Source organism: Erinaceus europaeus, chromosome 1, assembly GCF_950295315.1.
Source record: "Erinaceus europaeus chromosome 1, mEriEur2.1, whole genome shotgun sequence".
NCBI classification, from domain to species: Eukaryota; Metazoa; Chordata; class Mammalia; order Eulipotyphla; family Erinaceidae; genus Erinaceus; species Erinaceus europaeus.
This window is the reverse complement of record NC_080162.1, coordinates 18,685,413-18,702,616: the sequence shown is the minus strand read 5'-3', so window position 1 is coordinate 18,702,616 and position 17,204 is coordinate 18,685,413. Positions and strand designations below refer to the sequence as shown.

At 35.9% G+C, this 17,204-nt stretch overlaps 2 protein-coding genes and 1 pseudogene across 3 annotated transcripts in view; 1 reads left to right on the top strand and 2 right to left on the bottom strand.

Moving 5' to 3' along the window:
• LOC132542095 (uncharacterized) overlaps positions 1-2,817 on the bottom strand; it is an 87,605-nt pseudogene extending 84,788 nt beyond the window's left edge.
• Positions 1-14,867, bottom strand: part of LRRTM3 (leucine rich repeat transmembrane neuronal 3) — a 219,837-nt gene extending 204,970 nt beyond the window's left edge. Inside the window, exons 1-2 of one of the 2 annotated variants that reach the window (XM_007531481.3) lie at positions 14,285-14,867; positions 12,375-13,906 (exon numbers count right to left, since the gene is read on the bottom strand). In XM_007531481.3, the coding sequence (XP_007531543.1) occupies positions 12,375-13,906; positions 14,285-14,288 (1,536 nt within the window). In that variant the 5' untranslated portion in view covers positions 14,289-14,867. The remainder of the gene's footprint in view (positions 1-12,374; positions 13,907-14,284) is intronic. The other variant, XM_060193587.1, reaches the window with a different exon arrangement.
• Positions 1-17,204, top strand: part of CTNNA3 (catenin alpha 3) — a 1,573,756-nt gene that overhangs the window by 580,541 nt on the left and 976,011 nt on the right. The window lies entirely within an intron of this gene.

The window sequence follows — 17,204 nt, the reverse complement described above, 5'->3', positions numbered from 1 at the left end:
AAAGCTGTTGAATACAAATAGATTTTTGACTCTCTTTTAAATTAAATTATCAGACTGTCATTTTAATTATTACTTTTCTAAGATATAAATAAAAAACATTAGTATCTTCCTTTTTACCCAGTCAGAAGGTACGTATTAAACATAGATTGAGTTGAAGATAAAAGTTGGATAAAGGGAAACAGAAGAAGTCATTTTCCAGGGAGAAAAATTAAATTTAATGACATGTATAAAGAATATAAACACAAGGGATACACCCAGAGATGGGCAGCTGATTCAGTTCTACAGGATGCGACATATAATCAAAGTGTAGATGGTGAGAAAAAAAGCACTATTATCGGGTTAAGCGCAGGTGGCGCAAAGCACAAGGACCGGCATAAGGAACCCGGTTTGAACCCCGGCTCCCCACCTGCCGGGGAGTCGCTTCACAGGCGGTGAAGCTGGTCTGCAGGTGTCTATCTTTCTCTCCTCCTCTCTGTCTCCCCCTCCTCTCTCCATTTCTCTCTGTCCTATCCAACAATGACAACAACAATAATAACTACAACAATAAAACAACAAGGGCAACAACAGGGAATAAATAAAATAAAATATTAACAAAAAAAAGCACTATTATTAGTTACTTTCTGAATATTTGATGTGTGAAACCTCTATTAGAATAATTGATTTGAAACTCAACAATGTGTTGAGTTGTTAGAAAAGTTATGACACATTTTTTCATAGAAAAAAAATATGTCATGACTTTTCCGACAGCCCAATACAACAGAAAGGTGAAGACCTCTCTGTAATAGTGTAGGATAGCCTGTTTGATAAAAGATCTGAAGTCCTGAAATAATGCAAAAGCTAGAAGCTTTATGGAACTACTGATGGGGTGAGTAGATGTCTAAGCTAATAGTAAAGCATCTTTTCCATTCATCAGTGTACAAAGAGAGGTCACAAAGACATGCCTTCTAGGACAAAGGTTGACCACCCTCCACTAAAATAAAAAAATATTGAATGTCATACTTAGTACTAAATATTCTTTGCCTTACATTTTTTAGAAGTTAATCATTTTAACATGCCTGCTGATATATTTATATCTTGGTAATTAACACACACACACACACAATGTAAGTAGTCTATTCATAGCATCAAAGTGATTTAAATCAGAACATGATTCCTTAAAACTATTGTTGGAAGAATAATTTTAAAAATAATTAATACAATAAATGACAAAAGAATGTATGGAAAAATGTAATTTTTCCAAAATAAATCTATAAATGTAAAGTATAAGACTGATGTAGTTTTTATGAGCTGGAATATTTACTTTGGATTGCTCACAACCACAATCTTATAATAATCACTTTCACAAATCAATTTGACAAGTATCTATCCTAGGTAAATACTGTATCAGTCACCACTAGAAGAGGAAAGAAGGGAAAAGGGGGACAATCACATCAATTAACTTTAACATAAGGCCACCTGTGATATAATTTCCAACCCAAGGACAAAATATCTTGGGAATCAGGGTAAGGGATGAATAATAAACTACAAGTATGAGAGGAATTTACGTTGCATATTTTCTAGAAAGGTTGAGATTGATAGGAGGAACTGGAATGGAGGAAAGTCATTTCTCACAAAAGAAAGCTTGGCAAAAAGCATGGAACTAGAGAAACACATCTTATTTTAGAACTTCCCATAGTCAGAGCACAAGAAATAGTATGAGAATAAAGCTGGAGGTGCAGTTGGACATCCTTGGCAGGCTTAGGACATTGATTTAATATCCTATATTAATTTTCAATATTAACCATGTGCCCAGATGCCACTGAGCTTACGTCAGTGTAGAGTGCATTTCCGGAAAGTCTGCTAGACTTGTGTTTACTTTAAATAAAAGGTAAGAAGGTTGATTACAAGTTGCTAAAAAAAAGTATAGAATAGAGATAAATTAGAAAATTTAATAGGTACATGTCTATTAAAACATATTGTGTTACTAAATTTCTTAGCAGTTAGAGATGATAAAAGGAAAGGGAAAAGTTGTCATTATATGCTACAGTGTACAAGTTATTTTTTTTAAGATTTAAAAATTACATATAAGTTTAATGAGAGTGAGTACTAGACACTGACAGGGCTATGAAATGGAGTCTCATGTATGCATGTCCTATGTTCACAACTTGAGCCTCCTCCTAGTCCACTAATTTGTATATATGTTATATTAAATGTACATTTGTTTTATGTATGTTAACTCCTCTAATCTTCATGGATATTTATGAGTATCAAGTTATGTAGTAATATAAAAAACAAAGCACATAAAATAATTAAGAATTGCTGGTCCTTTGGGAGTCGGGCAGTAGCGAGCAAGTTAAGCGCACGTGGTGCAAAGCACAAAGACCTGCATAAGGATCCTGGTTCTAGCCCCCGGCTCCCCACCTGCAGGGGGGTTGCTTCACAGGAGGTGAACCAGGTCTGCAGGTCTCTTTCTCCTCCCCTCTCTGTCTTACCCTCCTCTCTCCATTTCTCTCTGTCCTATCAAAAAAAAAAAAGTATTGCTGGTGGCTCTTTAACCTTTTTTCAATAATCTTATAATGGTTATATTATTTTACATATATTTCTAAGATGAAGACATTGAAATACAAGATTTTGCAATTATTAAGCCTCAGAGCTCAACTGATTCTTTCTAGAGCCAGGATCCTAGCTCTTTCTACCAATAGTAAACATCAGTGTCTCTTTGTGAAAGAGAAACTCAGGCACGGTGACAATGCACTTAAGTTTCTCAAACTGTAGTTTACTGACTGGAGAACTGGTAATCAGCTCTGCCTTAATTTCATTTGGAAGGGTCAACTTCATGTTTAAGAAAAATATAGAAGTTATTGATAGGAGGATAAATTCAGAAGTGATTGCAAAACCTCTCCATCTTCCTAGCCCCTACTCCCTCTCCCAGAAGCTTTTCCTTACACTTAGAGATAGAAATGGGGTGGTGGGTGACTCACTCAATCGAGTACATATGTTATCATGTGTTAGGACTCCATTTGAGCTCTGTGCCTCCACATAGGAATAACAGCGAGGTAACAAAGGGGAAGATTCACTAGTGGTGGAGCAGTGCTGTGGTATCTCTTTGATTCTCCCTCTCTGTCATTATCTAACCAAAAAAAAAAAAAAAGACCATTAGGAGTGATGGAGTCATGTGGGTACTGAACTCCAGTAATTACCCTGTTGGCAGGAAAGGAAAAAGGAAAGGAGAAAAGAAAGGAAAGGAAAATGAAAGGAAAGGAAAGTGAGAGAGAAAGAGGAGGAGAGAGAGAAAAAAGAAAAAGAAAAAAGGAAAGAAATAGAAGGGGGATGAGAAAGAAAGGGTGAGATGGGGATAGGGGGATAAAGGAATAAAGAAAGAATTTTATCCTTATATAAATGTAAGTGCCATTAAGAGGGATAATCATATTGGTCTAAATCTGGGAGCAGAGATTGTGAAGGAGTAATGGATGGAGTCAGTCCCAAGGACCATTAGATGGAAGACTTCTTCTAATGATGGAGAGAAAAGGCATGAAAATGGAAGGCTGGCAAGACAGATACAACTGTCCTGTACAGAGGCAAGCACCATTCACTGGTTTGAATTTTCAAACCAGGAAATACATACATTATACTGTGACCTTCTGACAGGATCAAAATCTGAGTGGAAATCAGAAAAATTAGACAAAATGGTGTGCTCAATGAATATAGAAATTTTCTATAGACATAAAACAACAACAACAAACACCAAAATGAAAGCAAGTATGTCTCTGTCAGAAATGGGAAAATGAAAGGATTGTGATTCTTAAGTTCAAGAATATAATGGCAAACTTGGAGGATTAACTGTTAGGAAAGAAAAATGTAGTGTGTTCATAATGTAGGGTTACTGTTTAGATTAAAATATTTAGGGGAGTCAGGCAGTGCAGTGGGTTAAGCACAGGTGGCGCAAAGCACATGGACCGGCATAAGGATCCCGATTCGAGCCCCAGTTTCCCCACCTGCAGGGGAGTCGCTTTACAGGCAGTGAAGCAGGTCTGCAGGTGTCTATCTTTCTCTCCCTCTCTCTGTCTTCCTCTCCTCTCTCCATTTCTCTCTGTCCTATCTAACAACAACAATATCAATAACAACAATAATAATGAAAAACAAGGGCAACAAAAGGGAAAATAAATAAGTATTTAAAAAAAGATTAAGAATTTAGAATGCAAGATTTTGACCCTATTTAAAAAAAAAAACAAAAGTCTATCATGATCTTTTCTATAAATTTATAGTGGAGTTAATGTTTTTGCTTATGAGTGTAAACCAATACAGACTCTGTACATGTCTTGAATTTTGGATCATAAAATAACAGTGGTATGAAGCCCATAAATACATATGTAGAATTGTATGTTTTACTCCTCACTCCTCCCTGGGAAAATTCATTTTAATAATCAGTAAAAACCCTTGTATAATGTTCTTTTTCTTCTCTCTTTATTCCTTAAAAATAAAGCAACAATGTTCATAGGCAAAAAGAGAAAATCAAGTAGAATTAGGAGAGAAAGGGGGAGATAGCCAACACCTATCTAAACCCTTTGAGATGACTCTAAGGTATATATGTTCCCAGGTCATAAAGATATAAACCTTCTTTTTATTTGCATTGCCCTTGCTATCATTTTTCTGTAGAGTTGATTCAGAATATCAGATTTCACTATGTAACATAATTTTCAGATTTCACATTACTTATCAAACATCAGCCTAAATTACAGAAAATATTTTATATAATTATGAAAATTCTGTTATTACGGTTGCTAGGAACTTTATGATCATATGTGTGTGTTTGTGTGTTTAAGTATTTTTTAAAAATATTTATTCCCTTTTGTTGCCCTTGTTGTTTAATTGTTGTAGTTATTATTGTTGTCATTGTTAGATAGGACCCAGAGAAATGGAGAGAGGAGGGAAGACAGAGGGGAAGAGAAAGATAGACACCTGCAGACCTAGTTCACTGCTTGTGAAGCGACTCCCCTGCAGGTGGGGAGCCAAGGGCTCGAACTGGGATCCTTCTGCCAGTCTGGTTCTTGCACTTTGTTCCATGTGCGCTTAACTTGCTGCGCTACTGCCCAACTCCCTATATACAAGTTTGATGATCTTTTTTTGTTAAGGTATTTCCCCCTTAATTTTTGTGGGAAGGCAATGTGAATATGATCCATGAAAGAGGTTTTTAATGACAAAATTGATATGTTTGCATGATAAACATGCTAATGGTACTTGCTGGAAAGAAATCCTAATGGGAATTGAAAATACATGATTTGGACTGTGAAGCACTCTGGGAGGCTAAATAATTTCTATAAGTTGACCTATAAATGACTGATTGACTGAATAAATGAGCTGTAAAGAAGGAACAAAGAATAATATTAATAGGTGAAATTTATAGGAAAACAGTCAATATAAGACCTCTATTCTTAACTGTTAAAAAAAAGTTTATCAGGTTGGTTGTGTAAATTGACTTACCAACATCTACATCTAATGAAGAAGCAATTACAGAGGCCAGACCTCCAACTTTCTGCACCCTATAAAAATTTTTGGTACATACTCTCAAAGGTGAGAAATGTTAGGGAAAGATGACCAAAGAAATCTGAACTCTAATTACATTAGGACACAGAAAGAGAAGAGGAATAAAACAAGGGAATTCAGAAGTAGTATTAGGTGTAGGTGTGAATTAGAAAGGAAGAGAAGGCAGGACCATAGGAAAAAATGGACAAATATATATAAATATAGATAGATAGTTATAGAAATAATAGTCAACCCATATCTGTGACACTGGGAGAACTACTGCAGTTTCCAACACACACACACACACACACACACACACACACACACACACACACACACACACACACACTTCTGAAATGAAGTAAGGATACAGAAATAGGAGCACAGAAAACACATGCATATATACCAAAATACAATAAAATGTGAATAACGACCTTATAGTATGATATTCTTTTTCTTCTAAACTTATAATGTGAATCATTTTTCTAAACTTCTACACCATGCTATTTGAAAAAAATCTTATGTAATATGATCTTCTGTATTAAACAACTTTAGATATTCCATTCTAATCATCATTATTGTTACCTAAATTTTCACTGAATAAATGACACTTCCATACTTTAGGTTATTTATTTTTATTGTTTTTACCAATGCATTATTCATTTTTGGCTTGTGGTAGTGTGAGGGATCAAGCCTGGAACTTCATAACCTCAAGTATAAAAGTCTTTTGCATAACCATTATGATTTCTTTCTGACTCACCATATTGTTTTTAAGACCAGAACTTGTGTATTATATCCTTGAAAACACAAAGTTCTGATTGTTATTATGAAAACTTTTGATTTGTAAGTTGAAGAGCACTCTCATACGTAAATTCCCATATTTTGTTTTCAATGAGTTAGTTAAGAGAATTAGTAATCTTAATAGTTTAACAGGTTACTATTTTGGTTGAACTTTTTTCACTAAAAATCCTAAGACTATGTGTGATATATTGTAGGTTGTACAGGAAAGTGGAAAGAGCCAGTCAGTCTAAAATTTTGTTTTATGATCTATATTTTTATTGAAAAGGGTTGCTCCTTTTAGTGAAATGGCCCAATTGGATTGATTTATATTTCTTTGTGTGATATAGGAAATAGAAAATAACAATGTAAGAATGGGAGAAAGGAATACAAGAAATCATTTCATGAGAACAAGAGGAGTCCCTGGAAAGAAAGGGAAGTGTAGAGAATTATCAAGAACATTTTCAATTTTCATTACAATATTTGATGGCTAAAATAAGATGAAAACTGTTTTCAATAAATCACATTGCTGTATATAAAAGTTATGTTATTGGAAAATAACTTGATAGTTTTTGTTTAGTCTTATATTTGTAACCCAAGCATTCTTGTTGGTTCCATGTTCCGGAGTTCTCCTTAGATATTCAGAAAACAGTAAAAAAATATTCACCTATACTCATATAAATGTAAAGCAAAACATAACTTACAAATTAGTTTTCCACTGGAAAACCATCATCTTTCCTATGTTCTCCACAGATTTTTGTGGAAACTCAGATATCAATGAGGAATAGTTTGTCTACTTAAATTGTAAGAATTCTGGATTGACATTTGATACATCATATGTGGTAAACCAAAACCTACTATAACTATTAGAAAGACTTTTATTATATTATATTGACTACATTAGTCAATTTTTGATGAACAACAGTCTACTGCTATTTAATTTTGTATAAGTGAATAGGTCTTTAGTAAAGCAGGTGGTATTTTTATGCTTCTTTGTTTAAAAAAAGAAAAAAAAATCCAGTGAATTTCCAATGACATTTGATAAAGATGAGTAGCAATTCTCATCTAGGAAGAGATTTTTCTATAACTTGGGTAGAGAAAAAATTAGTAAATGCCATGTTATAGCTGCCTGGAATATACGCTAAACTTGACTACTACACTGTGTTGTGCATAACTGTTTTTATACAGTAACAATGTCATCTTACCATATATGTGTGATGTGAACAAGGACTCAAAATACTGGAGAGAGAAGATGACTAAGGAAACTATGCTGGTGGGAAGCCTTACTCATAACAATCTGACTTGGGTGATAAAGAAAATTTTTATTTAGCTTGATAACGCTTCTCCTTTGGTTTGTATTTTCAAGTATCTATTGTACATTGTGATCATAGTATTGATAGTCAGACATGGATAAAATGACATGGAAGTATGTGTGTCTATAGAAACCAAAATTCAAAAACAAATTAAATTCTAGACTCATAGCCAATTTTCTTAATAAAGTAAAATATCTTAGAGTTCTGGAACATGTAGTCATGCCCTTTAACTGAGGTAAGACAGAGCATACTAACAAACAGCTGAATATCTTACTAAGTGTGTTTTTGAAAAGAAAAGGTAGTTGTCATTTTGTAACTTACTTTTTACATTTGTTCCTCCCAATAACCATGTAAGGTCAAGAGGAGCATATGTCCATATTACAAATATGGGACCTCAAGTTGTAAAAAGCTAATAGCCTGAGATGGATTGATTGGAACATGTCAGAGGCACTTGGCTGCAATAGTTCCCTCAAATCATCAATTAGTGTTATGCAGATATTTTTATCTGTAGCATTTTTGTTATATTTGATCTTTTTATGCAAAAATCACCAGTTATTATGGGCCCTAAACAATTTGAGCCCAATTCTGGAGGCCATTATTATTATACTAGGAAAACTGTGTTATTCACCTGTGTTAATTTTTATTTTTGAGAGTCATTTCGTACAAACTGTTTAGGTGGATCCATTCTATTTCTCTTACAGTATTTATAATGTACTTGCTAGTATTAGTATTATTTTTCATACTCAGAGTTTCTTCCAACTGCCTCTGATTTTTAATATAGGGCATAAGGAGAATACAAGTAAAGCAGAACTCCATATGTCTGATACAAATGCAGATTCTAATGAGGATTTAGGTAAGGGGGTAGAACGAGCAACATATTTCTGATTTTTTTTTTTTTCAGTTCTCATGGCTCAGTCCATACTTGACATTTGAAAGTCATTTTTGTCTTAGACTTTATAGGATGAGACTGGTTTCAAATCCATTCTTTAAATAAACTAAATTCTTTTCTTGGTAAATGTCAAGGGAGGAGAAAGTATTCCACATACCTACAACATCCTACAAATCCTCGCCAAATCTATGAATCTAACTCTGCATTATCCTTCTGCAGAAGAGCATAATTTCATTATCCATGAATCATCACCTCTTAGACTGTACCATCATTGTCAGAGAGCCTAATAGGACCAGTGTTCAGCTGGCTGAAAAGAGGGAGGGAGGGGAAAAATACTCAGGCAAAGTACAGGTCACTGGCATGAGTCACAAACTGCAGAGTTGTAGAGCAGTAAGGGGAGTCCTTGGATAGAGCAAAGCTTTGCACTGACTGACTAGTAACTGAGACTAATTATCTCAATATTAATAATGAAAAATTTTCCCTAATCTAATTTTTTTTTTGTATTCTGCTTTCTAGCACATCTAACAAAAAGATGAAGCTATTTGGTCAACATTGATGAACACAAATAACTCAAACAGCCCTTAACTGTTCTTACTGCATAACTACTTGCTGTTCATCTTTGAACATTTATTTCTCATTCTCAGCACCAGTTCAACAGTGGCTTTACTAAAAATGTCAACACGCAAATTATAACTATCAAAAATTACATTATAAAACTATATTTCCCAGGGAGACAAACAACATTCAACTCTTATTAACAGACCAACAAATATATGTTGTAACCATATTTACATAAAGAATCAAGACTAAAATTCTAAATAAAATCAGTGTAAATAGCTGTGCTTAGATTAACTAGCCACTGGAGGTCAGTGCTGCTCCATAGAAATACAGTTTATTGCTTGTCTAGTTGACTTACCAGATCAAGTAAAAAATGGTCTAAGTTCTTTGAAAAGATGTAATGTCAACATCCTTGGAAAATATGAACTCATTTAAATGGACTCCATTTTGCAAACGTATTACTTAGAAGCCTGAAGCACTATGCTACAGTAGGATTATGTGTACTGGAGATCATAGAAATGGGGGAAGGAATTCAGACAGTTCAGAGACTCAACTGTATATCCTCTCTATGGTGAAGCAGTCACAGTATTGACCGATTTCCTTCTACATCTGCGTACCTGTTATACAGTTCAACAGGTCAGGCTGTTCATATTTAAGTGTCATTGTCTTTGAGAGAAGTCATACACTTTGTGCTGTTTTGTGCTAGAAAACAGAACATCAGTTGTGTTTCACTAATATGCAATGAGTTTCAAATATCTATGAAATATGTTTACAGTATGTGGGCCAGAAAATACCATGGGGGTAGGGGAGATGGCAATAACTTTTAAGCAGAATATTAGTCATTTGGCCTTGTTAAATTTATAGCCCTATACCATGTATTGTCTAACCTATAAGAATTAGATATTTGGATTTATAAGGTATTGAGAACTAGAGAAATATTATTTCCAAATAAGGATTAAAAACTATATTCCCAAATCAAAACAAGTCTTGCTAACTATGCGTTCTCATTTATTGTTAAATTTATAAATACTAAAAGTCAAGTGTTAAAAATTAGGTTTTGATGACTCTTCAGAATATCTTTTATTTAATTTTACATAGTAAATGGGTTTAAATTTTATAAACCCTGCTCAATAGCAAACATATTTTAATATATACTGATAGTACCATAGCATTAACAATCTGCAAAATTTTTTAAAAAGCATTAGTATAAATATACCTTGGTTAAATTTACTTGGTATCTATCATCAGTGATATAGGGCTTCAAGTCAATATATATGTATTTTTTTCTTCAATACTGCATTTAATAATACAATGATCTTTAGTACAGTAAAATGGGATGAACTGAGGAAATTTTCTTTTTTAGATGGAATATGTATTTACTGACTTTTTAAAATGATGTAAAATAGCATCAATGAAAAACATCTTAGTAGGCTTAGCCATCTTATCTTCTTATCTGTATGTAATATTGTAAGGAACTATGTGCATTCTTAATCACTTGGGAATCTGACAGTTTGCCCTTAATAAATGTCTATTCAACAGTTACTTATAGGTAAATATAATTATTTTTCTTTACTGGAAAAGTGCCTATTTCAAGACAATCAAAGTCTAAATACCTTGAAAATTTTATTTTAATTATATTTTTCTTGCTTATAAAAGTCTGATTTTTATACTCTGGCTTCCATGCCTGGATAGTTCCTATCAGCATGTGATATGCCTACAAACTACATAAACATCTTAGTAGAAATAGCCATTCACTTCTTTCTTTTTTTTGCTGCAGCAATTCTATTTTGAAAGAATAGGAACATGCTTAAAGATGTGAGGTTTGACAAACCAGATTAAATGAAACCAGAGTCAATGTTGAAATTTCTGATATTTTCCTCCTATAATGGAACTTCTTATTTTAAAGAATGAAAGAGGATACAAACTGAATATATTTTTCTAAAATCTGAATGAGCTATGACCAATGTTACTTAAAAATACAGAGGTTATGATATTTGTGCTGCAGTCAATAAACTTTCACCAACGACATAAAAACATGCATGCAGCTTGCAGATTGCCAACAGGGTCTAGACAAAATCATACTAACAGTTGGATTCAAGTTTGAGATGAACATAGGGACACTGATATTAGCAAGAGAAGCAAAAGACAAGTGCCATGGGATTGGTCTTTTTTTTTTCTTCCTGTTCTATGTTTATTGTGGTGTTATCAAAACCATCCTTTTCAATAAGGGTGTTAGTAGAGGCATGTCTTCAATATGTTTTCTTTAATCCTCTGAAATCACTAGGGGACCAATATAAGCAGGGCACAGAATGAAATTCGACAGGACAGCCTGACAGATCCCAAACAGAACAGATAGAATTAATTATTCCATTGACTACACTAGGATCCCTGGAAAAAAAAACAAAAAAACAACTGGAAAGACAAAGTCTGAAGTCTCCTAACCACAAGCTCCTTTCCTGTTTTCAAACCTCACCTCTGAAAAATCCCTGATGTGAAAAAACAGGTGAAAAGAAGCTGCCTCCTCAAATTTGCCTCTTGGCTATAATACTTATTGTATTTGAAAATATAGAGGCTGGAAGAAATTGATAGTGAAACCTCTAGCCTGATTTTAAAGGAAAATACTTCAGAGATAAGGCTTCAAGTTTACAACTTTTTTTTTTCATGTTCTCACATTTTGCAATGCCTACTTGCAGCATTTAACCCATTAGCACTTTTCTCTCCATTTGCCTTACTGTATTTCAAACACCTCTGGGAACTGCTGGCGGTGCTGTTTTTAACCCACTACCATCTCTTGATAGTTTCTTGCAATTTTCCTTTTTTTTTTTTTTAAGCCAGGAATTATTATTTCCAGGTTCCTTCTTTAAATCTCCCTATAATCAAGCCATCACTCAGGATCCGTTCAAGCTCCAACTACTGGGGGTCCTTCACTTTTTTCTTGATTTGCCACTGAACTACAGACCTTTGAGAACTCTAGATTTGGTCAACCAAACAAAATAACAGCCATATGGCTATTACTTATGGAAGTTTTATCTTGAAACTATTGTGGTACTAATGGAATCAATGAAAGGTCTTACACAATAGCCAATAGGTAGCTCAAGCTTCACACTGATTGTGACATTTAAATTTCAATGGGATTGTTATGTATAGGAAAATGTCTACAGTATTATGAATGCACTAAAACTGACAGGAAGGGACCTTGCCTAGCAAAGGAAGAGGAAGAGACAATGAGAGGGGGCCACTACATTCCCTTTGTAGTTACCAGAGTTCAATAAACCACCACACTTCCCAGCATTTAGAATGCTTTTTTTTTTTTTTTTTATCACAATGGTTCATACCTCACACTCCCTGGAGCCTGATTTGTTATAGGTGCAGGGTCCTGTCCCATTCAGCAGCATCTCACTGGTCTCCGTGTTGGTGGGTTTATAATCTACATAAAATTCCTGGGTGCTGGGAGTCATTTGCTTTAGGGACTGCCTTTTTTTTTTCCTGTGCCTTCGCATGAGGGAGCGCTGCTGCAGCTGCTTCATGCTCGCAGGGTACCGCTTCCATGACACGTAGATAACAAGCAGGATGACGAGCACGGACAGGAAAAGGGCCACACTCCCTGCGATGATTTTATGAAAAGAGATGTGCTCAGTGTCCGCATCAGTCTCTGGGCCGGGCTCCGTGGCTCCCACTGTGGGGAGCAGAGGGGGTTTGCTTTCATGCTTAGGCCTAGGGAGCTTGGGTTTATACGTTGGTTTTGGCAGAGCTTTTGCCAGATCGAACCTCTCCGTTGTACTTCTCCCGCAGATACTGTAGTTCTTCACTGCATCAATTACATTTACTCCTTGCAGCTCTTTGGGACTGGCACAGATAATTGTATTTTCCCTCAGACCTTTAAAACTTTTCAGCCAGTTTACCAGGGAGCAAATATTTCTGCTGCATTCCCATATATTCCCGGCAAGACTGATGTCATTAAGGGATATCCAAGAATCCAAAATCTCTTGACCAATAAATGTCAGCTTGTTGGAATCCAGATTGAGGCGCTGCAGATTTGGGACACACTGGAAAACACTAGGTCCACTAAAAGCTTCAATCTCATTGCCTGATAAATCAAGCCTTTGTAAAGAGCTCCAAGTCCAGGACATCGTCTGCCCTATGACACTGATTTTATTCCACTGTAAGTAAAGGTTCTGAAGGCTCACCAACCTCGGAAAAAGGGCCAGGTTGAGTTTAGAAAATTGATTGTGCTCCAAGTGAAGTTCTTTGAGTCTGATCATGCCAGCAAAGACATTTCTGGCTAAACTTCGGATCCGGTTATAACCCAGGTCCAAAAGTTCCAGGTTGCGGCAATCTTGGAATATTCTCACAGGGATGGTTCTTAGTGAGTTAGACCGCAAGTGTAAACTCAGCAGCTTCCTCAAGCCCCGGAACTGTTCAGATCCCAGAGAATGCAGCTGATTGTAAGACAGATCTAAGTTCCTTAAATTTGTCACTGGTCTGAAGGTATTATTGAGAAAATAAGAAATTCTGTTGGAACTCAGAATCAACTCTTTGAGTCTGCGTATTCCATTGAAAGCATTCTCGTCAATATTGCTGATATGATTATGGTCAAGGTACAGCCAAGTGAGCTGGTTGAGCCCTTTAAATTGATTATATTTAAGTTTTTGTAGGCTGTTATAGCGAAGGGACAGACCTAAGCAACCAGCAGATATACTTGAGGGTATCTCCTGTAATTTCTGGGATTCACAATAGACCATTTTGCCTTCACACCTACAGCCCTTAGGGCATCCTCGTTCAGCAGAAGAAAGCATTGTCAGTAAGACAGTGGGGGCTATGACCAGTGCTACCGCTGATCCGCTCAGTAGCCTAATTACATTGAAACCTGGAAATAAAAACAACTTAGAAAAGTTATCCCCCCAAAAAAGAATTCATTTAATTCTAATCAAGCAAGAAAATAGAAATATGTTTTTTTTCTTTAGAATTTTAAATCTAGATAACAACATTTAACATCACGCATCATCCATCTCTTTATAATTTAAAGATAATTGTCTTTAGTTTTTTTTTTTTTTGTAACAGTTAAGCAAGAAAGCATGTCCACTAAGCAAATGATTTTATAGTCCTAGAGCAAAGCAGAAGCTAATCTCTGAAATAATTTAAGGCAGTGTTACACACAGACTAGAGGTAGTTTTTTTTTTTTTGGGGGGGGGCTGTTTTTATTTATTTATTTTTAAGAAGAAAGAAGAAAAATGACAAAACATACCCATCCTTTGTATTGTTCAAAGGTCGTCCTTAGGTCTTTTGCTTTGGCTTAGGGGGCCACTTGCATGACAGACCCTGTCAGCTGCACTGTAGTGAGTCAGGGCTCACTGACACCCAGGAAGAAAAATTGGACCCCTTGGGAGATGGACCGATTTTGGAACATTATTCTTTGCCAGCCACGCAGAACACTCCAAGAACAAATAAATTCCAACACCGCATTCACAGCAAAACATCAGAATCTTCCTATGTAATAGGATCTTCATGGATATTACGTTTTTGCATCTTTACAGTTATTTTTTGGGGGAGGGGTCCGTTGGAAAAAAAAATTGGCTTTTACAATTTCTTCTTATCAGAAAGCGTGATGTATTCCTTCAGGCAACTCAGGGCTACCTGAGATGCCAGATCTGTATTCCATAGCCCAGCATTTCTGGTGATGAGCACCCAGTTCAGTCACAGAGCTGCATTGGAGCCCAGAAGGCAGGAGAGCTCCATACCGCACACAAGCTCAGCTCACTTCTGCATACTGTCATTCTGAAAGCTGCTCGGACTGTTGCTTTGGTTTCAGTGAATGCAGGCTTATGTAAAGCTGCCCCCAGTGGTGAAGAACATTATGGGCATGTGCAGAAATGCCTCTCTTTTATCTTGCAAATGAGCAGACTCTGCTGGAAAATGAATGATTCTTTTGGGTTGTTCAGTAGGAACTGAATGGTCACCTTAATCAATAACTAGCAGCATTTTCTGTGATTTTCAAATCTTGCTTTACAATTTGGCAAGATCTTTATTGTCTGCATTCACTTCATCTCGAAACACGTGCTGCTGAGAGTTTTTCTGGAGCCTATCATTAAGTTCATGAACCAAATGCCAATTTTTCTGACCCTCAGTATAGGTTTTGAACTGAAACTCACAAAATGAATTATTGAACTTTTTACAGAGCAGCATTAACTGCCTGTCCATTTTACCTCTACGTCACAGTGATTATATTATGCAAGGGGAGGCAGGATGTCTCAGGATGTCTACATTTTGGGGTAAACAGGTCAATGTATATACTAACCATTTTTGGTTTGCCTGCAAAAAATAATATACTTAATGGCTTATGGCTTCCTTGTTGCTGTTTTGATTGCTGTCTCTTTTTTTCATAGAAAAAATAGAAATAAACTATTTCCAGTGTGAATAGAAGAATCAAGAGATCACTTGGTTCAATTTATTGACACTGTTACATTTATTACATTAATAATAGTTATTATTGTCTACGTCTTGTTTTTTAATCGCACAATAGTATGATGGAACAGACATAGTAACTTCATTTTAAAAATGAGAAAACAAATGTAGTTAAGTAACTTGCTCAGGGTCATAGACATATCTTCATATCTGGCAGAACTGATATTCAGAATATTTCTCTTATGATTGACCCTAGATTGACACTAGATTATCCTCAATGACATTGTTATTTTCTTTTGACTCATTATAAAGTAAAAAAAAAACAAAACATCTCATTAGAGACAGGACAGCTATAATACAAATATATATTTTGTTACCTGGAGGGAGTGGAACAGATAAACTGTCAGGCCCTCAAGTGTGAAGTCCTGAGTTCAACTCCCTGAAATGGACTGCCAGCATGACACTCTGCTTCTCCCTCTCTTTTTCCTTCTCTTGGCCTCTCTCTTTCTCATGTTATTAAATAAATCTGGGACCTACCTGACGGTGGCATACCTGTTTGATTGCACATATTACAATGCCAAGGACCTTGGTTCAAGCCCCTAGTTCCCACCTGAAGGAAGAAAGCTTCACTAGCTGTGAAGCACTGCTCCAGATGTCTCTCTCTCTCTATCTCCTCTTCCCCTCTCAGTTTCTTTTTGTCGTAGCCAATAAACAAATAAAATTTAAAGAATAAAATAAATATATATTTTTTAAAAAGGGAAAGAGAGAGGCAGACTGGGAGTATGGATCCACCAATCAATGCCCATGTTCAGCGGGGAAGCAATTACAGAAGCCAGACCTCCCACCTTCTGCAACCCACAAGGACCCTGGGTCCATGCTCCCAGAGGGCTAGAGAATGGGAAAGCTATTGGGGAGGGGGTGGGATATGGAGATTGAGTGGCGGGAATTGTGTGGAGTTGTACCCCCCACCCCCATCCTATGACTTTGTTCATGTCTCCTTTCTTAAATAAATAAAAAAAATTTAAAAAAAAAGTCTCCTTAGAAAACATGGGTTTGTACAAATTTTGATGTGAGTCTGCTAAAGAAATAAAACTGTCAGAGGAAGCTGTAGTTGGGGAGTTGGTTCAACTGGCATTATCAGTGGACTTACAGCCTATAGTTGGTTCCCAGTTTGACCCCTAGCACTGCATACTCCAGAGTGGTACTCTGGCTTTCCTCTCTGTTCCCATCACTCTATCTCTGTGGCACATGAAACTCTCTAAATGTAATAAATAAAATAAATCTAAAGACAATTCACTACCCATCCTTAAAAATTGGAGGTCATTTTATGATATATGAGTATTTGTTTTTGATCTAGGTTCAACTTCTGGATATAACTTAACTACGTATTTGAATAGAAATTGTTATCATTTTATTGGTGGTCAATGATTTACAGTACATTTGTTGACACATAGGTACAATTTCTCACCTCCCCCATGAAAAGTGTCTGCAGGACATTTTTACCTACCAGCTTAGGTTCTTTCCCACCACCATGTACCGGGACCCCAGTACCATCTCCATCCCTTTTCTTCCCTTCCTTACCCAGAGTTCTTTGCTTTGGTGCAATACACCCCATCTAGTCCAAGTTTCACTTTGTGTTTATCCCTTCTGCCCTTGTTTCTCAAGTTCTACCTATAAGTGAGATCATCCTTTATTTGTCTTTTTCTTTTTGGCTCATCTCACTTAACATGTTCCCTTCAGTATTCATTCAGCAAAGGAGATGA